The sequence below is a fragment of the Nothoprocta perdicaria genome, unplaced genomic scaffold (genome assembly GCF_003342845.1).
Source record: "Nothoprocta perdicaria isolate Ctin4 unplaced genomic scaffold, notPer1 scaffold_204, whole genome shotgun sequence".
NCBI lineage: Eukaryota > Metazoa > Chordata > Aves > Tinamiformes > Tinamidae > Nothoprocta > Nothoprocta perdicaria.
The window spans coordinates 26,735-52,332 of NW_020455250.1; the positions used below are offsets into that span (position 1 = coordinate 26,735).

At 40.9% G+C, this 25,598-nt stretch overlaps 1 protein-coding gene across 1 annotated transcript in view; it reads left to right on the top strand.

Moving 5' to 3' along the window:
- The window catches only part of GPHN (gephyrin), a gene marked incomplete at its 5' end in the record, with an annotated part of 40,013 nt that extends 24,896 nt beyond the window's left edge, over positions 1-15,117 (top strand). Inside the window, 6 exons of the mRNA XM_026038206.1 lie at positions 4,981-5,068; positions 7,129-7,202; positions 10,514-10,578; positions 11,414-11,517; positions 12,830-12,926; positions 14,147-15,117. Coding sequence (XP_025893991.1) covers positions 4,981-5,068; positions 7,129-7,202; positions 10,514-10,578; positions 11,414-11,517; positions 12,830-12,926; positions 14,147-14,280 — 562 coding nt within the window. The remainder of the gene's footprint in view (positions 1-4,980; positions 5,069-7,128; positions 7,203-10,513; positions 10,579-11,413; positions 11,518-12,829; positions 12,927-14,146) is intronic.
- Between the last annotated feature and the right edge of the window lie 10,481 nt (positions 15,118-25,598).

The following is a 25,598-nucleotide window of genomic DNA, read 5'->3' on the forward strand; positions in this document are numbered from 1 at the left end:
CTTTAGCGTGACTGGTATAGAAAAACAGCACCTCCGTTTTTGCTCTGCACCCCTACACTAACCTTAGACATATCCAGGAGTTTATAATTCCTCTGAATCTGCAGGGTATCATGACTGAAGTGGTACTTATTTCAACATATATTTTCAAATAAAGCAATAGTAGTCAAGAAAGATTACCCAGCTCTGCTTTTATAGGCACAAAAGACACTTCTGCATGCATCTTAGTGCATTCATGTCTTTCTGTATCTCTGCCAAATATGTTTGAAAAGCACCCATCACCATAAGTTTAAGGTGCTAATTGTAATGGTTTGCATGGATAAATTTTGCAATTATAGTTTTCCAAAAGATTGAGTTTTATAAAAGCCTGGGCTGGTGCATAAGTTAGTAATACTCTCACAAGTGTTTTTATTAGTCACTCAACAATCATAGCTGCACATGCCAATGTACAATGATAAGGACAGGAGATGATTGTCAAATAATAAGATTAATTGGAATGAATGAACTACTGTGGCAAAGAGCATGGTGGAAATGGCCCTGGAAATTGGTAATGAAATACAGAATTTGTACTGTGATAATGACTTAGTAATTCATTCCTAGCTAAATGTTCCAGTTCAGTTTTATAGGGATTATTCACTTCATTGCAGAGTGGTTGGTGATGCTGTGTGCCATTTGTTCTTAATTTGTTTTCCAAGCTAAATAATAAAACCAAACAGCTTAACTGGTTTTATCTCAAACTGCTGGTGTAAGGGGTTGCATCTCAGAAGAGGTTGCCAGTGTTATCACCGACAGTAAAACGCAACAGGATCAGCAGAAACAAATTAACAAAAAGTGCTTCCTAATTGAAAGCAAGAGAAAATTATGTTAACATTTAGGGTGCTTTAAAATGGCCATTTTACTACATAAAGAATTCTTTGCTCTTGACTGTATTTTTGACAGAGATATAAAGAAAAAAAAAACCTCTTACAATCTGATGACTTACGATGCTTGCAGGCTTAAAAGTTCCTGTGAATCTTTTCAGTTCAAAGAAAACTCAGTAATCAAGTAGTGCATAACTGTTTTCCAAAAATCAGCCTGGATAATCAGAATTTTTTGTGAACGTGGAAGGAATTCCTGTTCTGGTATATTGCCATCCTGCAAGCCTGCTCTTCGAATTAATAAAACCAAGTGGCCTATCAACTGCAATGTATGCATCTGCTTACTGGATTCCGTACTTGCTGCTGCCAGTTTACAACATGACACCATCGATCTAATTTCCAGATTGCGTTTTTCATTCTGCTCCACAGAACAGAATGAAGAAGGTCAGGAAATTGAGGTAGCAAAATGGACGCTATGTGTGTCAAACTGGCACACATGGTTAGCAGAGAATGTCAAGATACCCTTCAAAGCATATGGCCTCTTTATGCAAAGCATTATGTCTGCAGCTTCATAAATAACACACAGAGTGCTTGTGCGGACACAATATGTTGAAAGTGGGGATTTCTAATATAGAGAAAGTTTGGATTTGTGTTTAACTGCCTGTTTGAACGGTTTTGTAAAGTGTGTGTACTCCTTATAGAGCAGATTTTCATAGTTTTATTTACAGAAAAGGCTGTGAGGTAGTCTGGAACTTATAGAAAGATTTTTTTCTTTAACCAACGTTAGCAAGAATTTTGAGCATGCTAGAAAAGCCCATTTTCTTCCCTGGCACAATGTCATTCTGACTTTGAAAACCACCAAATGAAACAGAGTAATTTTGCCATGTAGAAATGAGAGTTCCCATCAAAATATCCTTTGCCCTGTTTAAAATATTCACCATTATATTTGGACACCTATTACAGTTCAGTCTGTAAAAAAAGGAAAAAAAAAATATCTCAGAAGAGCATTATCACAAGACCTTTGTAAGGATTTGTCATGGTAAATCAGACATTAGGTCTAGTAAATCCAGTCTCCTGTCCCGAGCCCCAGTGGCCAGGCTTTCAGAATAAAGCCTCTGATTTGTACGTGCCCAGACACTGTTATTTCTCAGCTTCATGGTGATTTGTCATAGACCTTTTGTCCTGTTATGCTCAGATGCCAACATTATTTTCTCTGTTCCCTCAGAATGCTAATAGTCTTCGAATATTCATTCCCTTTCCCTGTCAGTCCCACAGAGAAGCTGCTTGTTATCATGCAGCAAATGAAACAAGAAGGAATATCTGTTTTCTGATTATGGCAAGTAGGTGATTATATGCATTTTGAATGTTAACTCCTCACCTAAAATCTGCTAAAGGAAAGGAGAATGCTATGCTGTTGATTGAAGATTACAGTAGCTGATTTGTGTTGGGAAAATGCTTTGCATTAATTGCAGAATAAGTGAAATTACCAGCCTCAAATAAGTAGTAGAGTATAGTATATATAAGGTATAGTGTAAAGAAATAATTAGATAGGCTTGAGTGACAGAAGGAGCTGTGCCACATATGGCAAAAGAGAAAAGCCTTTGCAAAGACAAGGCATGTTGTTCTCGGGGAAAAAGTAAAAATAAAACAAGCCTCTTGAGAATTGCGACACAAGACCCATAAACATTCAGTTTCTAGTAGTAATTATTTCTATCATATCTTTCATTCTGCAGGAATTCAAAGCATTTTGCAACTATCTAAAGAGCATATGCAGTGCTATAGATTGGATAATATGTTTCAGCGGTAAAATTTTTAAATGTCTTACATTATATGTTTGGTAAAGAAATAGATACGTTATACAGGTCATCCTACTGAAAATGTTAACTAAACACACCAAGTCCAGTAATCTTCAGCTTTTAATGTGGGATATAACGAAGAAATGGGGAATTGTTCCAGTGGAATCCTTATATAAATTGGTTAAAAAAGAGTAACTACCCTCAGAAACAAAAGTGTGAATTCAGCCCCCTCCTCTGGTTTGTGTTTTGTTCTTTTGTTCTTTTCTGTTTGGTAAGTAATTTTACTATATATATAATAAACAAAAGCACTTATATTTCTTTAGTTAACTCAACAGTCAATTACAGTCTCATTTGCTTTTTAATGTTCTTTCCATCATTCTCAAACCACAACCAGAGACAAATAAACTTGGTAATCCAGAATTAGGATATCCTCAAGCAGGTGGTTTTGCTACCTAGGAATAACTTTTATATACTTAAGTAAGATAAAATGAAACAGCCTGGGAGCAAGCTCCAAATGAAGATCCTCAACTGCATCACCACCCAGTGAGAAAAATACACTGGTAGCAGTTTGGTCTGGTAGTGTCAGCGTGAGTTTCTGACTCATGAAGCTTTCAGAAGACCTGTATCATATACTGCATTGTGAATGTATGCTCCTTGCTGCACTCCGGTCTGCATGCTCATTGGCAAGGATTTAAGATGCTGGGAGAGTTTTTCTTTCACAATATTCACAATTATCTTAAGCAATACCTTATTAGATACTAAACCACTAGTTAGTATCAACCACTAGTTAGCATCAGTATCAAGCAATTAAGACATTAACAGTATCTAACAACAGATTTGCTTCTTTCTTCTTGCCTTATCAACTAATAAAAGCTTGTGTTGATTTTTGGATAATTTTTTTTTTTGAGAATTCACAAGGGACAGCTGAGAAAATGTGTCCATTCCCCAAGAAACAGAGTGAGACTGTTTTGTCTGTGTTTTAAATTTTCACATGAAATTGAGTATCCAAGAAACTCATTATCCTGAATAATTTGCTCGTTAAGACTTTACTGAAAATCATAAAGACACATGTCACAATCCACACAGCCACTGCTTCCTTAAAAAGAATGACAATATTTAATTAATCTAATTATTTTAATTAGAACCGTCTGACTGCAGCCTACATCGTGGCGCTAGCAATCTGTTCTTCCTTCTGCTTCAGTTTGTTGCCTACTTCTTATAAAGCAACGTGACCTAAAGAGTGCAGGTAACCTCAACCAGAACAGAGGAATCTTGCAGGAAAACCACACTGCGTGATGCCAAAGAGCACGGTGCGTCAGCCACCGCAATAGTGCAGAATAAATAAGAATACATACATTACTTCCAGTTCCTTCAATGGCATTCTAAGAAGGAATATGTCTTCATGGAAAAAGACTTGAAGATCTTTAGAGAAAAAAGATAGTGTTGAAGGAATTTGGCATATAGAGAAATTAATCAGCATCTGTTCAGTTCACAAATGTTGGAAGCACTGTATGTGTTTAGCATCTTGGAAGATCCTTAGGATTCCTTTCATTTTCTCTTGCAGCTTTTCTTACCAAGTTTTTCCACTGCATGCTTTTAGGTTAGCACTGCTGTTAGAAGTAGATGATGACTGCTTCAAAATTATAGTTCTAGTTTAGGTTTAAAAAACAAGGAAGAGTCACAGTGAAATTTCTCAATTTCTATCCTACTCCTTCCCATAGGTATACCTTTTGCATGGGGGAACGTCAGAACTACCCTTGCACTGTTTCTTGTGTTTTTCCAAGATAAAGAGGATGTACAGCTGGCTTTGCTGCAGATTCCTCTGATGGAAGAGATAAAGAAAGGGTCTGCTCTCACTTTTCACTGATGGAAGCTTCCAGTGGAGCTTGACGCCCATTTGCACATACTGAATAAGTTAGATAGCACTTCAGTCTGCTTGGTGTCAAATACCTTCCCTGGGCTGGGCCCCCTCACGTAGCCCTGTCAGTTCATCTCACCCATGATATATGTTGCTGTCTGTTACGCAGGTCACACACTTCCATGCACCTTTGTTGCTATTCTTTGGTTCCAGTATAAAACATCCCCCTGTTCCTGTCAATAAGATGGTAGAGTGAAGGATGTCAAACTGTGTGGTATTCATTTAATGAGATTGCACTTCTTGAGTGTAATAGAGCGGTGTGAAGGAAAAGATCTTGTGTTATTATAGAGTTCTAGGTGTTTGCTATATGTGGGTATATATATGTCTGTGTGGGTGTGTGTATACACACACACACACATTGTAATTCATAATTATGCCACTAATGTACTTGCCTGTTTTTCTTCCCCTGCAGCCCAGATGATTTACTGAACGCACTGAATGAGGGTATCAGCCGTGCCGACGTGATCATTACATCAGGAGGTGTATCTATGGGAGAAAAGGTATGCTAAATTTGAGTACAGCTTGCTAGAATATGTAAGAATTTCAAGACAGAGTTCATCATCACAACTACTACCTTTGTATTAATGCTTATTGAAAAAGAGATCTTACGTTTTAATTTAAGTGATGCTGAACGAGTTTTTAAAAGTTTTCAATGCAGTCCTCGTTTACATTGCACAGTAGAAACACAGGAGAATATGGAAGGATCCAGTTCTTGATGTGAACGCTTGGCAGATCTGTTTTTTGTTTGAGGAACGAATTTTGTAGTTGTGCTCACAAAGGTGTTTGGTTAAAAGCACATGAAGGCAACAGACTTCTTTTTATTCTTAAAATAGGTTAAATGAAGATAAACTAAAGCTACTTTGAAAGTACTATAAGAAGCAACTGAGTATATAAATGGTTCTTTCTTACTCAGCAGATCTGTTTGCTGAATGTGCTAGGGCTGTATCTGTTACAGAAATAGTTTTATCACATTTTACTCCTGCCTACAGAGGCAATACCTACGAGACGCAGTGAGCTGATATATTTGCCTTTTGAATCATTAACAGAATTGTTCATTGAGTTCCCGTTGGTAATCCCTGTGCCAAAATCATCAAAGAAAATAGGGATACACAGATGCTGGTGGGGCGTAAATGAACCTGCAGGACATTTATTAATCATGACTTATGCGAAGGAAAACTCAGATTACTTTTTGATCCCAAGCTGAATCTGTGAGTTTGGCAGGTAAAAGAAACATCTCTCCTTTTATAACTAACAGCTATTAAAGACAGTAACTAGGAGATGACAAACATGAGCGCTGTTTTTGTCCCTTTTCTGAGTAGAAAACATTGATGGATATATCATGAAAATAGATGACTAGTTAAACCAGTGACAATTGCTTTCAATTCCTCTATCATCATGGTGTTACTAGAAAAATAATCAAGGATTTAAGTGCTGGTCCTTAAATTGGGAAGGTGGTGATGAAGTAAAGACACTGAATCACTAGGAAGTGACTAGGCTGCTGCTTTGACAAACAGGTATTTCTGCATTTTGGCTCAATCCTAGGCTTTGTGAGTAGGCTCTGTATTCCACTGACAGTTCTCCTCTGATACTGAGCTTTCAGCGCTTGTAGTGAAATAATCTTGAACATGCAAAAATTAAATAGCATGTTAAAGGGGGTTGCTACTCTACATCACTACCATGAATAGGTAAGCATTTAAATTTATGGTGGTCCAATAATGGTGCTACTTTTCAAGTATTTGAAGCCCCAAAAAAGAGCAGATGGATGGGAAAACTGCAAGAGAGCTTCGGGCACTGTGCTTTGAAAGTCTGTCTTCAGAGATGATTATTATGCTCTGTCTTAAGTCTCACTAAAAACAACAGACAAGATACTACATCTTTATAGTGCTTGAGCACAGCAATTTTTAGGAAAGACTAAAATATGAGTCCAATTTTTGATTTTCTTTTTGTCATTGGATCAGCTGTTTTCAAGCAGGACTTGAATTTAACTTGAGTGTGCAAGTCATCCACAGTTTTTCAGTTCTAAGAAACTTAGGACAGTTAAACCCAACCACTGTGAGTTAGATCATGTCCCCCCAGAATTACAATAATAACAGTATCCTAGGAAACTGTTTTTAACAGTAAAACCTTGATTTCAAAAGCTATAGGAGATCTCTAACTTTACACAGATGGCTTCCTTGGTGAAAGATAAATAGCTTGATGATTTTAAGTCATAACTTCAAATCATAAAGGTCTTTTTACTCCTCTTTGACATACCCAGTGCTTTAGAAATAGGTAATTTGGGGGACTTTAGGATTCTGATGCTACAGTTGAATTTATGTGAATAGATTACTGTGTCCTCATGGAGACAGGTCTGGCACTTAAAATGAATCTGCTATTTACCTCTTCTTTTTGAAAACATTTTCTTTAAATATTGGAAATTCCCCAGTGGACTATAGCACTTGCAGGATGTGACAGTCTTTCCTTTCTACTTGATGTTAATTAATTTCTTTGAATACCTAAATGATGTAAGACACTTTGATGTTACTTAATCAGTTAATCGATCTCTTTCTATTTTAAACAGGATTATCTTAAACAGGTGCTGGACATCGATCTTCACGCACAGATTCACTTTGGGAGAGTTTTTATGAAACCAGGGTAAGAAATCTTCTTAATTAGGTAGCATCAATGGAGGCTATTTTCTAGCCAAATATGCTATATAAGTGTTTCAGTAGATACCAGGTTTTAAATCTCACTATAAATCTCACGTATGGGCACACATATATATAAAATCACGTGTGTATATATATATATATATATAGAGAGAGAGAGAGATAGATATAAATAAAGACATATGTATAGATACAGGGAAATAATTACCCCTATTCAGATTAGTCTTGGATCTGTGTAGGTAAAATTAACTTGAACAGAGGGATTGCTTTTGCTCAGTAATAGATACCTTTGTGATAACTATTGCAAATGAGAGGGGAGGAGAATCATCATGCTACAGACACATCCACAGTCCTGGCTGTGATCACTGAGCTCAGACACTGACAGATGACAGGGAAATATAAAGACATTTAAGTGCTGATTTGTCAAGCATTTTGTTTCCCTTCAAAGTTTACATAACTCAAATTGATGTAAACAAGCAATTTCTTGAGAAAGATGGAATGACAAATAATTTAAAGTTTGGGGTTTTTTTAATTGACATGTTGAACATAAGGATTTTATAGGAAACCCAATGCTTGTGCTTCATTTCAGAAAACAGTGCTTCGGTATCAGTTTGCTGTAGCACTGCTAATTAATCTGTCAAGGAATGGGCTTTGTGGAGATAATAAAGATGACATGTAGTGAGAATAGGGACTTCTCTTTCACAGACCTGATCAGCGTGTATAAATACCTCAAGGGAGGCAGTGAGGAGGAGGGGGGCGGCCTCTTTTCAGTGGTGGGCAGGGGTAGGACTAGAGGAAATGGCTTCAAACTGAAGCATCGGAAGTTCCACAGGAACTTAAGGAAGCATTTCTTCACTGTGAGGGTGACAAAGCACTGGAACAGGCTGCCCAGAGAGGTTGTGGAGTCTCCTTCTTTGGAGATCTTTAAAACCCGCTTGGATGCAGCCCTGTGCCACGTGCTCTAGGTGACCCTGCGTGAGCAGGGGGGTTGGACTTGATGACCTCTGAGGTCCTTTCCAACCTTCGGCATTCTATGATTCTATGAGATAGCAAGACGGGAGAGATTTCTGCAGCCCTGTCTCGGCCTCATGTTGGCATGGTCCGGTAACTGAACCCCAAATGAAGCTTGAGAATGATTCCATCTAATCCATAGTAATTCCCATGGAGGAGAGCAGAAAATGGGGGTTTTCTGGGGAAACAGACAAATGCTCTGGGTACCTCTGCACACACCCCAGGAAGGGACTGCTTGAGGACTGGCGCTTGTGCTGCGGCTACCTCCTCCTGTCTGTAAGAGGAGCAGGGGACCTGGAGACAAGTTTCTCCCCACGTGTTCCCTTCACAACACAGTGCTAGAAGTTGTTCTGCTGCTACAACCAGCATAGGGAAGTATCAGAGCTGGGACCTGCCATCCAGACAAAATGTCTGCTGCTGTCAAAAATGCATAACCTGACTTAGGAGATGCAGAGCATTACATTCTGGTTCTGAAAGCCAAGGGAATGCCTCTTCTGGTGATCCTTCTGTAGACTTGAAACAATAAGCTGTTAACAACTACCCCTAAAACCTTAAGGAACCTGTTTTTCCTAAATAAACCATTTTTGGTTTAGGTCATAGGAAAGATTTCTCACTATTACAAAAACATTTGATCATCTGAACTCACTGGGAACTTATACGTGGTCATTTTCCTTGGCTGTACTACAGAGCAAATACTCTGTTTCATGTAATATTTTATTAAGATTTTTATTACACTTTCATTATATCTTATTTTATTATGATTTTAAAAGACTTTAGATTTTATTAGAGCTTTGAGTGCTATATTAGGAAAAATCAGTATGGATAAGTTCTAATAGCCAAGCAAGATTAGAATTTGGTTTATATGCCCGTGTTTTGATATGCTGCTTCACTGCAGTGTGATTCCTGGGATTTGCCATTCCTCCACTTGATCTGAAAGCTGCTGAACTAATGCAAGGTGATAGCCTATCAAGGAGCATTGTCAGAGTAAAGTACCAGAAGACTCTACCAATAACTCTGTAGAAAATTGATAGGGGAATTCAGAGTTTTGTGTAAATATGAATTAGCACTTACATTTGTCATACCTCAGTTTGTGCACTGGATATAATATGCTGTAGTTTGGAGGTCCATCTCACAGTTCCCATCATTTTAGCACAGGCACTTCAAACACCAGCTGCCTCTGGTAAAATATGATCTTGATTAGTCGTAGCAGATAGAAAATTAAATAGTAATGATGACAAGTGTGATGTATCTGCTAAGTATTCCAGGAACTCAATCTAATCATTGTTCCCATGCAGTATCCTTTCATGTTTAAAATAATGAAAAGTCTTAAAAGGTGCATAGAAAATATGTCTTAATGGATAAGTCCCTTTTCTTAGCCAGCTCTATTCCCATCACAGCACTGCCCTGTTAGTAAAACTGTAATAGCTGGGATAACTAAAGACCTGAAGCGCTGAAGACCGCTCGGGAGCAGCTCTGAAAGAGCGGGAGAGCCCTTCACTGATACACCGGGGTCTCCCCTGGCAGCAGCTCTGCCTGATGGAGCTTGTTGCTCTGCAGGAGATCTAACATGAACCACTGGCACTTGGGACATACTGCTCTAGGGGTGATTTTTCCTCACCAGGAGCAAAATCCTCTACTTGTGACTTCACAGTTGAATACCAAGAAAAACTAGTTGTTCTGTCCAATAATCACAAGCAGAGCATTATGGCTGCAGTATGGAATAAGCAGCAGGTGCTCATGAACTGCCAAGGCAGAGAGATCCTGTTTGTTTTGCTTTGTTTTCAAATGTTTTAAATAAAATGAGCATAAACACAGACAGAAAATAGGTAGCCACAGAGCAGTTTATAAATAGAATGGTAGGTGATTATTTCCTCTTAGCTCTGCAAGAAAAATATTTATGGGAATAAGAATAAGAGTAACTGAGAGTTACGGGGTTATGTCTAATGTGTCAGGGAACTGGGAGACGAGTTGTGCTGAGAAAAAAGATGTGGCAGGATTTGAAGGGAGCAGTGAGATGAATAATGCTGGAGGTAAGAGAAGATGCCCTGGATGTGAATGTCAACATCCTAAGTTCCTCAGCAGAATCTAGGATAACTGTGATGCTGCAACCCATGAGTAGAGAAGGCAATGAGTATTAAAGTTGGGGGGGGAAAGGGAAAAAAAAAGCTTCGCATTATGTAATGTGTGGAAAAAAAAATGCCCTGAGTGCCCTGAGTTTAGTTGTGCATTAGCAGGTTATGTCCAGTCAGTCCAATGGAGATATTAAATACTTTTCTTTCTCCATAGCCTGCCAACCACTTTTGCAACTCTGGATATTGATGGTGTAAGAAAAATAATCTTTGCACTCCCAGGTAAGACATTTTGGGATGATTTTTGTTTCTGTGCCCAGGTGACAGCAAACATGATAAAACTGGTACCCCTAGGACGGGGAGCTGTAAGGTTTTCTAAAGGAAAGAGATTGGGACTAAAGATTTCTTACATCCTGAGCATTACTGTGGTACAGGGCATACATTTTTTCCCATCAATTTTCCATCAATTTCCTTCTTTTTATGAGTGATACTATAGAGCAGGGTGTTATACAGGTAGATACACTGTGCCAGTGGGTCAGTATATCCCTCCTGAAGAGCTGAAAATGGAGATAAAATATAGAGAATCCAATTTTTTCTTTGTTTGTTTTCAGAATTAAGGGTTGTTTTTTTTTTTCCCCCCATCCCGCTGGCCCTGTGGAGCCAAGAGAGGGCAGTGTGGCTTCAGCTGCAGCGCACGGGTGCTTGGACAGGGCGCTGACTCCAGCGCGGCCGCTTTGCGGGGAGTCTGGCCACAAACCTCCCGCCTCCTAAGCCAGGAGGATTCTTTTTCCTTCGTATTGCCCTGGACTTGCTTGGTTTTCTGACTGCACGAGGGCTCCTGTTCTTGATAATCTGATGTTTTTTAGGTCTCTCTCTAGTGCTTTTCCTCTTTTGTGTCAGTTGTTGTGGCATTGTTTGAGGAAGGAGATGAACGGAATATCACGTAGCTTTGAGCAGTTGCGCGTTGTCACATCCCACTGCAGGCTTAGGTGCCATGTGGCCTGCACCAAGCAGCAAAACCTCTGCTGAATCCTTTAGAGTGAAATTGTTAGAAAAAAATGACATTTCCTTGAGCATATCGTGCGGGAGTCACCTCCAACTGCTCTTTGCTCAACAGGCAACCCCGTGTCTGCTGTTGTCACCTGCAATCTCTTCGTCGTTCCTGCACTGAGGAAAATGCAGGGTATCCTGGATCCTCGGCCCACCATTATCAAAGCCAGGGTAAGAAACGGGGGCTCTACTTAAGAACTTTTGTCCTGATGTTGGTTAAAACATCAGGACAATGTCATGGTTGGTCATTTTCTAGGCCTGGTGATTCTATAATGATTCTATGATGTTGAAAACTTTCTGTTTGAGCTCTGAAAAGCTGTCCCCTTTGGGGAATCTCAACCTCAGGGTAACTTTGACAAGTGGAAAGTTCACAGTAAAGGAAAGTGCATTCTAGGTCTCAGTTAATGTTAATATTCAGTCCCATAATTTCTGAGAGTTAGATGGTGATCTGATGGCCCAAGATGTACATACACCCAGGCAGCCATCTTCTGGTCAGTCAGGCAGGACACTTCGCTGTATGAAAGTCCTGTGGCAAACAATACGCAGGACATCTAAATATCTGGGAAATACCAGGAGAGTCAGGTAATTCTGCATGATTAGATAGGAACTGTGAACTCCAAAGCTTGTGCTGAGCCAGCTCTTGAGCTGACTGTTTGACTGAGGAACCCACATGATCCCCACTCCAAGCAATGCAAATCCCTTACACTGTTCATTCTACCTGGAGAAAAAATCATGGATATACCAAATATATTTTACGTAGTTTCAAGGCATGTTGTTATAATGTTATTTTCCTGTTTTTTCTTCAAGAAAAGCACCAAAGAACAGACCTCCCGTTACAATTTTCCCAGCATTCTTGGTTGTGCTCAGACTTTTCTCTTACTGCTCGCCCCCTGTGTCTCTCTCACACTGCTTTAGCAGTCCAAATTCTTCTTTATCTCAGAGCTAAAATATTCCAAAACAGACAATGACTGACAGTGTTTCAGTCTTGCTGCTGCCTAGTATGACCCTCACTTTTGTATGAATTTTCTGATATGCTTCCAATAAATCCCATTGTAAGCCACTCCACATATTTCTTCTCATTGCAAGGGTTGACCATTTCCCTTCTGTCCAGGCTAGTAGGGTTTTGAATTTGAATAAAAGTTTTATCCTGAGACCAGAAACTACAAAGCTTTTGTTCCAGAGAGATATAATCTTTAAACTCTCAGAAAAGAGACTTTAGAATATTCAACTTAACACTTGCATTCTTCAACATATTCTTTGATATTATAATATCAAAACTATAATTCCCTTAAACACTACAATCTTCCCCCTATAGCTTTTGACCTTGTCCTCAACACTCGCTGACCTTAAAATACAAATTAAAAGAAAAAACTGTGGAGAAAAATAAAAGAATACATAATAAGCAGATAATGGAACAACAACTCCATTGTCTTAGTGAAATACAAATGCATGACATTTCCGTCCTTTCTTTGCTTCTCTGCAGTTATCATGTGATGTAAAACTGGACCCCCGCCCAGAATACCACCGGTGCATACTGACTTGGCATCACCAAGAACCACTACCTTGGGCACAGAGTACAGGTTAGTGTCCAGGCGCACGGACCGACAGGCTCTGTCAGCTTCCTGCACAAACGCTTTCCAGCAACCACGTGCATTTTCATACCAGCTTCTTTAGGCACACTGGTTTATCTGAATAACTTGCCTTTATACTCACCACACAAAAACACATCTGTATGCCTGCATAGGTGCACACATTCCTTATTACACACATTCATCCAAGCTTATTTGCACTCACACCTGGCACGTTTGCTTACTTTTACTCTTGTGCAGATATTAAACAAACACAAGTTGAGGCCTAAGTAGGAACAATGCAAATAAGTGCAATTCTGTCTGAACTGGAAAAGTATAAGAAGTAGCAGAGGCAATATCTGTTCTTTTAAGTACACTGAGTTCTTTATTAGTCGTGTTTGCCATCTAGAGATACTTCTGGATACTCAGCTACAGTTGAGGTAAATAATATTTTGAATACTTTTTCCACCTGCATGCTGCTAGGAGATGGACTGTGACAGTTCCTCAAGATATTCAGGTCCTTAAACAACTAATTGACTTTTTGACACATCCAGATTGTTCAATATAAGGCATTATATGCAAGTCTTCAGAGAGGACATATTGACCCCTCATGCATCCTGCTGTTTACTTAGAGAAAATTCTTACCATTGATAATCAAGGTCCCTCAATCTCTGATATATTAGCAGTTGTGATTCAAGGTGTTGCCTTTACTTAGAAAGTTCTGAGTTCTTAGAAGGTTCATTTTTGGTCTTGTGCACCACTCTTTTCTTTATGAAAGCTAGATCATCTGGAATGATATCTTTATAAATATAAAAGTAAGAAAACAAACAGAATAAAGGCCATTACTTTTTATTGCATTTTCCTTTTTTGTCAGCACTACTAAGATGATACTGTTTATCTTCAGGACATGGTATAAAGCACAGTGTCCCAGAGAAATCCAGTCTTTTAACTGATGCATTTAAAAAAAAATCTACCTTGTCCTGTGTTTTGCTTTTGTACAGTCTGAATTAAATGTACAAATTGAAAAATAAACTTATTTTTGATAAGATTAGAAATTCCAATGGAATTTTCTACATAGTTCTCTGTTTCCATCCCATGACCTTTGATCCCAGCACTATGAATAAGTAGCAACAGGAATATCTCCCTAAGAACAGCCTGTTTCCCTCTTGTTGTGTTGCAGCATTTGGAAGAAATGGAAAAACTAACTGAGATTCTCTTTCCCTGTCCTGCAGGGAATCAGATGAGTAGTCGTCTCATGAGTATGCGCAGTGCCAATGGACTGTTGATGCTACCTCCAAAGACAGAGCAGTATGTGGAGCTTCACAAGGGGGAGGTGGTGGATGTCATGGTCATTGGAAGGCTATGATGTCACCAGCAAGAGCGACGCTTTGATGCATGTCCACATATCATTGACTGTATCCTGTAATATGCAACGGCACAGCTAGATTTTCTGATTTGGATAAAAGTTGATCAGTATAGTCAACACCTTGAACTATATTTCAAATGGAGTTTAAATAAATACCTTTTAAAAAAAAAAGAAAACTTTAAAAGCAAATCTTAACAAAGAAATTTATTCTGATTATATCAAAGCAACTTTTTCCTTTCCTTGCAATTGCTTTGTGTGTTCAATGCTAGTTCTAATAGCGGTAGCTTTTAGTAGACAGCAGTAGGTGCCTGCAGAACTTGTGTTTTTTCTCATCTTTAAGATACAACTACTTATGCTCTTAAAACAAGGCTGTCTGCTTATTTATACTAGCGTAGACAACACTTGGATTTCCCTTATTAGTATGCTTCATAACCGCTTCACAGAGAGCTTCTGCTTGTTCTTTATCTTGTATCTCGTGTTGATGTGCACAGTGCCAAAAGCAGAGTGGCTGCCCTGGGAAGCCGCTGAAGCCGCGAGGTTTTCCCGCCTCGCTGTGCGTTCAGGGATCTCTCACGTCCCAGCAGCCACCCAGCTCAGTACTCTTGGGCAGTATCTGGATACCTTTTATTTCAACAAACAAACAAAAAAAAATTGCTTCCTTAAGTGCTGACAGCCTTTTTAACCAATACATTTAAAAATGTACAGAATTAAAAACTAAAAAAAAAAAAAATCAAAGACTGATCTTGTACAGATATTAGTGTTACCAGCATTCGTGTGGAAATTAAATGAGCAAAGAAATAAAACTAATGTTAAACAACTCTGTACCATAACATTTTCTGTAATGATATTGAAACTTAAATGAATAAAAAAATCCTCAATCATTATTTAAAATTTCACCTGTTTAGCCTTGTTGTTTGAACAAAAAAAAAAAAAAAAAAAAAGAAAAAAAAGGGTTTTATGGGGGGTATTTGGGATGGGGGAAGAGAACAGGTAGGAAATGGAACAGGAAGTGGCATCTGTTACTTTGGTAGTTCACGTTTCTCCCGGGATTCACACCACATCAGCACCCTACAGCACCTCCTTTCTTGGTGGTCAGGCCCACAGGCCGTTTGCTGTCCCACCAACTCCACTCATGAAGTCAGAGGAGAAGGGCCCAAATCTGGATTCAAGTCCTGAATGCCGCAGTGGGGCGGATCTGTAGCTCTGTGCTGGCTGCAGACAGCAGCCCCAGGGCTGGTTTTAGGACAAAATGATCTGCCTGGCATCAGCCCCCACACAGGGCACACAGACCAGCACAAAGACAGAGGCAGGAGAGCAAACACTGCACGCCAGCAACTACTCCTCAGAAAAATCTTAACTCCCCTTGTCAATCGTATTTCTTTGTTCTGGACTGCAAGACAATTCTTGTAAAATGAATGTAATCTCTCTGTGAAGTAGTAGGATGGTATCACATTAAATTCATGAATGCCTGCATTTGCTCTACCTGTAGTGCAGACTGCAGAGGCAGCAAGAGAGACGACTTAACTCACCTCTGAGAAATGATGTAGAAGAGCAACACTCTTCGTTATAATCTAAATTAATGTGTAGCTAGTCATTACTACAGGCAAATGCCAGGCAGCATATGCAAAGAACATTATAAATTCATAAAGGACACTTGCGACAAGAATCTGAGGAAAGATTGTTGATACAGTCAGAGATGGTAGACAAAGATAAAAGAGAGATGGGAAAAAACTGGGCTTGAATACCTTGAGTCTCTTTTACATTAAAACTATTATTCAGTATAAATGGGGCCGAGAGCAGTCTTAGTTCTGTGCTGGGTACTGCATCTGGGCCCATTGAAACTGTATCTCAGCATCATGCCACTTAACCACTGTCCGAATGAAGAAAGCTTTTAGAGGTTAAAACACTTCTTTTTTCCTGATAAAAACGCTGTCACATATCATATTAATTGCTTTAGTAATGCCTAGTGTCAAGTGTTGGAAGTTTTATGGAAGCAAGTAAGCTTTGCAGTTTCTGAGAGAGAATGAGACACAGCCAAGCCAAGTGTTAACATTGAAAGCAACTTAGAGAAGTATCTGTGGGAGTGCTTTAACCTTAAATCATAATTACAAGTAGGCCTTGATTATCAAGCCTAAAATTTGCTGTCTGAAGAATTGACCTTGGTTACTAGAAAATAAACGGATGATTTCAAATCACTTTTATATTGAACACGCCCAAAACACTATTTAACGGGAGGCTGGAAGCTTCAGAAAAGAAATCAAGGACAGATGGATCAGACTGCTCTTCAAGTACGTGGTTGCTTTGCTTCAAGTATTGAAACTTGTGAATGGAAGTATTTTAAGGATCATTTTCACTGTTTTTATTTGTCTAGTTAAAGCTTCAGCACTATCAAAATAGTAACAACCAGAAACAACAGCAGCAATGACTGAAGAATGAGGCTGGTTTTCCAATGCTTGTAGTTTTCTCCTTTTAACCTATTTTTTGCAGCACCTACCCACGGAGACAATCATGGCTAGAAACATGCTGTGGTCCTCCAAAGTGCTGGCGTAACAGCACACTGCCCTGCAGATCCTGCAGTGTGTCCTGGTGTCCTACCTGGGTATCCCGGCTAGCTGGGACCAGAACCCTGATCACAGCCCAGCGTGTGAAATCTTGTACAGAAACTGGCCATCATCAACCAGCCAAACAGACTGGCCCTTGCCAAGTGCTAATTTCAAAACTTTAATTACAAAAATCATAACCTTAATTCTATCTTGATATTAAAATATGCTAAACATCACATAAGACAGATGAACTGTCTTTGATCTCCTTAGGTAAGTACTAGAGAGCCGGAGGGCTCAAGAGATCACTAATTAACGTGGAGTCTGTAGCCTTTCTGATTCTCGAGCTGGAGGACCGAATTTAAAACATGTTTACAAGATGGCTCCAGCTTTGAGGCGATACGGGGCTGGAATCATCGGGCAGGCTCCCTCCTCGCCTTCCTCTCCTTGCCGCTCCTGCGGTGTGACCTTTCTGAGCGAGGTCCTGAGGAGAGGCCGCTGGCCTCGTGGCCCGTGCGTGGCCCTCAGGCCCGAGGCAGCCGCGCACACCCTGCACAGACCGCAGAGGCTGCCCCCGCAGGGCTGCGTCTGCCGCCCCCTGACATTTGCCTTGGCTCCCAACCTGCCAATGCCACAGGAGCGCGTGCCACCTCATACACCACCCCAACAGCACGTGCCAGCCTCGTACACCACCCCAACAGCACGTGCCAGCTTCATACAACACTACAACAGCGCATGCCAGCCTCATACACCACCTCAACAGTGTGTGCCACATCATACAACACTACAACAGCGCATGCCGCCTCATACACCACCCCAACAGCACGTACTGCCTCATACACCACCCCAACAGCTCGTGCCAGCCTCGTACACCACCCCAACAGCACGTGCCAGCTTCATACAACACTCCAACAGCGCATGCCAGCCTCGTACATGACCCCAACAGCGCGTGCCAGCCTCGTACAACGCCACAACAGCAGGTGAGACTCGCGTCCTTCGAGTGACGGCAGCATGAAGAGCGGCCCTGCATCCCATTCCAGCCAGCCCCATGTCAGCGCTTGTGGGGCAGGAAATGTGTCTGGAGGCTGAGTCATTGTGATGGGACATCCTATTGCACAGCTGGTTTGGAAATCAGAGAGGAGGCTAAAATGACCCAGTCCAGCGCTCCTGTGACTCTCTGTTATGCTCTAACACTCCTCAGAAGCAGCGGCATCATGTGGACTGCTTGTGGGGTTTTGTTTTGGGTAAGAGAATTACGCATTAAAACACAAGCAACCTCATAGCTGTGATTTTTCACATGACAGCAGCAGGATGTTTTCAGATATCTCTATTTGCCATTGGGAAAGAGATGACTAAGCAAGGAAAAAGGTCAGATAGAAAAAGGAACAACTACTGGACCACACTGAAGGTACATCTCCCAGGAAGCATCTAGAGAGGTTCATCAGCAATCGAGACTGTTCTAGGAGAAATGGACAACAAGTGGTCAAAGTTGCAACTATTTGGGGAGGAAAAAGATTTGTAGCAAAGGCAATTGCAGCTGCTGCTGACAGCGAACACAGAAGTCTGTATTGAATGTACATATAACAAGGACAAGTGCCCAGAGCAGCATTTGGTAAAGACGTTGCCGTTAAGGGCCCCAATCTCAACATAAGAAATGTTGTATCCAATCATTACAAATACTGAAAGATTTGGCAGCTCCCCCCAAAGCAAGCACACTCGAAAGGTAAAACCCAATATCTCCGCCACTTCTGCACTACACTGCCAACAGCTTAAGCTCTATATTAGAGAGAAGGAGAAGAGTGAAAAATAAAAATCCACTTCCACTTTTTTTATGTTTCTTTAATGTTTGTTTATAGCTCTTTTTTTTTTTTTTCAAACTTGCTGTTAGTTTTCTAGTAAGTATATCCCTGCCTCCAGCCGGAAAGGTGAGTTCATTTGCTGGATATAAACTCAGGGGGAGGAGAAGCTTGTCATTTTGCAAAAGTTACTGCCTCATGATGTACTGCTAGTTGCATGTTTTTCTGAAAGGGCTTGGTGACACATGTGCAGCATTAGATTTAGACTTGCTTTGTGCATTCGGGTCGTGCTGCACATAAACTGACAAAGCTCCTGGAACATGAAGCAGTCAAAGGGGCCCTGTAGAGAACAGTTCCAGTTGTCAGACTGGTCTGGCTCGGGTTACCTGCTCCATCTCAGCACCAGCTATGCAGCTTGAGTTGCCTCCTTGCGGAAGAGCATTACACAGCCTGCCTTGTTACAGTGCACGGACTTCTGCATTTGCTTTGCATGGACCCCGTTTGGATTTAAAATTGCAGACCACCAACTTAATTGTTGCAGAGTTAATACACAAGCAAAACTGTGTACACCAGTAACCCCAGAGTTAATCTGAACACACCTGAGAAAGCAAATGCACTGTCATGACCTCGGTAACCAGTGACTCGATACTAGAAGTCACTAAGAAAAATGTAAGAGGAGATGAGACTCTTCTGGAAGATAAACCCATGCACAAACTACACTATAGATGATGGCAGAATAAGATCTCCAAAACCTGATTTATTACTCCCACTGTAGATAGAAACAGTGCCAGATCATCAGGGTCATACTCAGTGCATTTGTTTCCATAAAAACAGAAGTCATCTTTCATAAATAGCTAAGTGAATGGTGGAAATATTTATATACCAGTAGATCAGGCCCAAGAGAACCTGGAACAAGATGAAATTTTCTGACTAAAATAAAATTAGAGATCAATGCAAAGAATACTGACATGTAGCCAGCCAGTGGCACAACAAACCACTGTCCCACCAGACTGACAGGCATGCAAAGTGGTCCAAGAGCATATCCTTACCAAACAGAAAGCAGGAAGACCAGCAAGACCTTGATACTTGGACGAGTTCCTGGCACAGTAAAGATTGGTGTGAAACCAAGTGAATTGGAGCCCATGAGGATTCTGAATGTTTGCTTGTGTTGTGCTGTTTGGTGTCTGGAAACACCCTCTGTCAGTGCTTTGGGCTTAGAATCAGGTAGTTGAGCAACATCAAAAGTATGAATAATGATAAGGAAAATGGCCTGAGAGCTGCTAATCCACCAGTGCTTCGAGAGAGGAGAGGCATAGGTACAGATGCAATGCTGCTCGAACCCATCTAAATTAAAGGTAGTCAGCTGGCACCATATTTCCATTAGTGTATTTCTGTAATTTACTCCCTACTGGTGAAACTCAATCAATTTGCTCAGCACGCTATGAGAAGTCAGTGAGCAGAGCAGAAGACAGGGCTTAATATGCTCTTGGCAGCCCACACTGCTAAGGAGTCAGTTTGCTGCCTCCTCCATTAGCTGGAGCTTTTTCAAATAGATGGTGGCTGGAGTTAGATTAAACCAAAACTAACAATTTATTTTGTTACAGGAGGGGAAAAAAAAGCCCTACAAAATTCATCTTGAAAACTGATAGTAACCTGAGTCTGATGGCAACAGGATAGAGTGATGAGCTAAGAATGAAGCAGAGACATCTGAACTACCTAGTGCTGGCCATGCCAGAACATACACACGGCACAACAGAGTCATGATTTGATAACGTTAGCTTAGGTCTGAAGCTGTTATTATCCTGCATTACAAAAGTTGTGCTGGCTCTACTGCTTCCTAATACAATCTTAGACTCTCCTCCTCTGGTATCTTAACACTTGCTGCACAGTCCAAACAAGTGTGTGCAGTGCTGCTCACTGTATGAATTTCTATCCTTGACCAGATCAGAAATGTCTTGTATGGCAGAGAGAGCCATAAGAGCCAAGGAGGCATTCCTGTTGGACGTAAGTATTTCAGCACATAGTATTATCAGCTCAGAAACTCCTCTAAATGGGCCTTAAGCAATGTGGCTGCGCACCCACATAAAGGGAACTGTGTGTCTGCAACAGGGTGCAGTGGTTCCTCAAGCTGTTTCCCTCAGCCAGACAACGTAATCCCCATTTTGCAGTATTGATTCCACCAGAAGCAGTTTGCTGCTCAGTCATGGTCTGAATCCTTATCTGTGCACGAGGCTGAGTTGGAGGCACTCGTGCTATTACATAACACACTGAAAACACAGAGCAACCTCAGTTGTTCTGTGTGATTGTGACATCCCCTTGGTGAGCAAAAAATCTACCCCAAAGAAACAGCACACAGAGCTATAAGTTACAAATCAGAACAAGACACATGAATACAAGCCCCATTTTACATCAGCTCATTAACGCTCAGGATGATGAGTGCACCAATAGGCCTTAATCACCCTGAGCAGCCCCACCTGAAACTGAGACCCACTCCCACATCCTGCCCCTGTGGCTCTGGGAGCCACATTTAGGCTCAGTCTGGGGTCTGTAGTACTGCTCTGAACTATGTTATAGATGCATCTGTCCCTAGCCCTGTTTGTTGGGTGGATTTCTTGGACCTATGCTGTAGCCTTATGTCTGGCCTAGGCTCCTGCTGCTCCTCACCAGGCTCCCAGGAAAGCCTGCCTGGCTGCCTGGCCTTGCCTGGGGCTGTCACTGGACCCTGCCACCAGCACCCTGCCCTGGTGGGTATGCACCTCATAGCACGTGCTGTGAGATGGGGGCTGGCTGGGGAGGGCATTGCCTCGACCAACGTCATGGTGGCCTCTCAGCTCCTACTTCTTCACAGAGAAGAACCACGCTTGTTTCATCCCTAGCAGCCTGCGTGGAGCTGCCTACGGCCATGCAAGAATCTCTAATGTTGTCTTGTCCTTAACGTGTTCATGTCCTGTGTGAATCCACACAACTCGTAGCCATTTACGGTTATGACATGGTGGAGAAACTGCTCGCAGGCCCGCACCAAGCCGCGTATTGTGATGCCGGCAGCGACGGGCCGAGCTCCGTCAATCCGTCTCTTATGACAGAAGCTGCCGCCCTTCTCACGGGCGTTCCCACGTCACCCCTCTGCACATCACCACTCTTTAAGGAAACGCAGGGAGCCTGGATCACTGAGAACGTGCCTGATGTTGCCGATCATGGGCTTCTAGCGCCGGGAGGGTTTCTGTGGGCTCCTCGGAGCAGGCTAGTGCGCTTCTGTCCTCTGTCTTCCCCAATATACTCCTCTAAGACATGGATTTGCCAATGTGAAACCAGGTATGCCTGGAAGTAAAACTCTACCACATCTATTTCTTTAAATAAGCCAGAGGCAGGGTGTTTCTATTCCTTTTGGCATTCTGCCACTTACTGAGCAGTCTCAAATAAATCATTTAACATTTGTATCTACTTGGAATAATAGCAATTAGCTGTTCGACAAAGACTTATGAAATGTAATTAATGAGAAGCCTTGAGTTTCTAATTTTTGCCTCAATGAGTTAATCAGTAGTATGTTATTCTCCAACTTTTGTATTAATCACTTTGGTCATCTGGGGGACTGTTTCTACTCCAGAGCACCCCAAAGTTCTGCCATCTTCTTTACTCCTGACAAAAAAAAACTTTGTGATCCAAGAGGCACAAATGTAGAAGTCACCTTGCTGTCATCCCAGAGTAGCACTGAGTACAGCCCAAGGGTTTCCATCATAGTTAGACAAGTATGTCACTGCATTCATATAATAACGCAGCTACCAAAATACATTTCAATAGCAGCAAAAAATACATTTTTTTTTGATGTACAGAAGTAAGGAATAGCATATTCTTAGTCTTTATTTCACTCTTCAGCTCACTTCTTTTATTGCACTTCTGTGTTACTAGTTTTGTCTAAGTTTCACTCATTAACTGCCGGGGTTTATTCTTAGAGTTATCCCAATAGAGTTTTTGAGGTAAAAGGTGGGAAAAATACCAAAGGGCAGCTAAAGTAAGTGACATAGGCTAACAGAGGAAAAAAAAAATCTTTTAGTCACTTTTTAAGCTGGCTTTGTCTGAAGAACAAGTCATCATTTCATCAGTTCCTCAGGCATCACCTCTGCCTTTAAAGCATATGTTCACTTGGGTTTCATACCTATTGTAATGGCTTGAGCTTATCATCAGAAAGATACCTGGACCCTTTGCTTAGAGATCACTTGCTAAAAGAGGAGTGAAGAACTGTAAAAAGCTGCACTAAGTTACCCTTTGTGCTGGAGACTGCTCATTAAATGTGTGGTTTTTTTCGAGGAGGCTCTGTTCTTTAATAATACTACAAAAGCAAGCAAGAAGGACTGTATTCTTTTTTCTTTTCATAATCTTCAGTTTTCCCAACGTATGTGTTTTTCTCTGTTTAACTTGTAAACATATTCTTGTTTTGTGAATAGGCGAAATGAGTAGCAAGTTTGATTTTAAGAGCCTCACTTCAAGCCAGACATCCCCTATGGGTGATCTTCAGAGAGTCCTTAGCCAAGGAGAATATGCCCCTTTGACCTCTGCTCCCATGTTTGAAAGCAAGTTCGTTCAGGTAAAAAATCACTCAAATCAAATTATTTGGCATGCACAAGATGAAATTTCTTGAAGAGATTGTGGGGTTTTAGGGGTTTGTTTGTTTGTTTGTTCTGTTTCCTTTTTGTCTCCCTCAGCTTAACATATGTCTTCATTCATTTGTTCCCCCTACTCTGATTCTTCACTCTTGAATATACACACACCCACTTACAGATATAATTGGTTTCCTGTCTCTTACGGACTATTCTGTTCTCACTTTACAAAGACTGATGCAGAAATCCTGCAACAGAAATGCTGCACGTTGGAGAGGGATGGCAAAAATCCATGTCTGACCTCTGCCAGTTCCCACTCCACGAGGGAGGATGGGTCTCTATAAGCTCATTAAGACTGTATAGCCACTAGCTTAAGCTCTACCTACCCTAAAGGGCAGTCAGCCTTCCCCACACTATCCCCTGCTCCCTCTTTTTTATATCCTTTAATATCCTTGCTTGTCACTTACACTACAAAACACAGAACCTGCATGACCCTCGCAACAATCTACATTCCTCTAATCCTATCCTCACAATGTACCTAAAGTCTATGGATTTTATTTACATGATGTGTCTGTGAACAATGGTTTTTATAGGATTTCACCTTGCTTTGTGGTAATTGCAATATCCTCTTGCAGAAGTCTTGATAAATTTAATCTTGCACTATAGATGTATGTGTGGAACTATGATTAGCGAATTGTCTCTATTTTCAAGTACTTAATGTTTTCTTCCCCTAGTTTATTTATCAGACCTCACTTGCTGTTAAGTAGGTAGTTGGCCTAACCGATAAGCCCCCGAAAAAAGCACCATCACCCACTTGTTTACATTACAATAATAATTAAAAAAAAATTAAAAAGAGCCTTTCAGCTTTTTCTCATACTCTCTCCCACACTCGTGGGAGTTCTTGCTAGATATTCACAAATCTAATGTACTGTCCTCCCTCAAATTCCTCCTTGGAAGACAATTCCTCTGATTTCCTCCCTTACCAAAAATAAACCATGACGATGGTAGGGAATTTCATCTTCATCTTCATCTTCTATAACACTTTTCAACTTATTCTCCTCCCCTTGCATTTTCTCATATCTGTAATTTTGTCTTGCACATAAACTGTCCATGACCTTTTTCCTTTCTGTGCTCATAGAACACCTCACAGAAATTCAGAATACTGGTACACAAGGCCCCCTTACCGGAGCAGTCAGGTACCTAATAATGGGGACTACACAAAACAAGGGATTTCCTGGCCACTTTTATCCTTACTCAACTTCTCTCTTCTCCTTTCCTTCACACTTTTCCCCTCTCCTCACCACCACAAGCTGCAGGAATCCCAGGCTAAGCTCCAGAATGTATTGGTATATTTTCAGTGTCAGATCTCATGATGAACAACAGGGTTTGGGATTTTTTGTTGTTTTGCTTTTCAGATTAATCGAAAAGGGGAACCCATTTATGTCCATAACCGACCCAACTGCGTGACTATGGGCATCTGCAGCGCCAGCCCCAGCTCGCTCACGCCCAGTGTGATGCTGCTAGCACATGAAGTGCCCGAGTCCCTGCCAGAAAGTGCACCGAATTTCGGCAAATTATCAGAGGAGTCGGCACACAGAGAACAGCTAGCACTCACCAGGTGAGTTAGCACTGACAAGGGGTAAATCATTCCCTGAAGAATAAATAAGAAATGTAAATGTACTTTCCATACAATGTTTTCTTTCCTTTATGGGTCAGTTCATTAACAGACTTCACAGTAGGCTCACTTATGCTGAAGTACACACTTTTTGGCCCAGTTCTGGTCACCGTTTCAGACTAAAACTACCTACATATGTATAGATATATTTATAGATGATGACTGAGAATATCTAAAAAAAATGGTTTTGTAAATATATCAAAATCTGAAAACTTGTATTAAGATTGGGTAGGGAGGATCATCAGGGAATACCACAGTAAAATAATGACACGATAAAGAAGCAAATCTCCTCTGTATCACTTTTACAAACTCAGTAGCTCAGTATTTCACCTATAATCAGAGAGAGGCACTTATGAAAAGTGTCCAAATCGACTCAGGAACTCTCTGTTATATTCTCTCACCTGTAGTCTTAGTTCAGACCTGATAGACACATTATATTTTTTGAGAGGAGTCTCCACTTATATTTTACCATGATCTTCCTTTTTTTGTTTGTTTGCTCTTTGTAGGTTTTTCCCCTTGAAGTTTGTAAAGCTGTCTGTCCACAGCCAAGAAAAGCATCACCTCAAGTTAAAGTTAGTAAACGGCCGTTCCTACTATCTGGAGCTCTGTGCCCCACCAGACCAGCAACACAACCTATTCCAGCAGTGGTTACAGCTCATCTCCCTCCTGAGATCCCCAGAAAATACCGAGGTCAATGTATTATATGAGAATT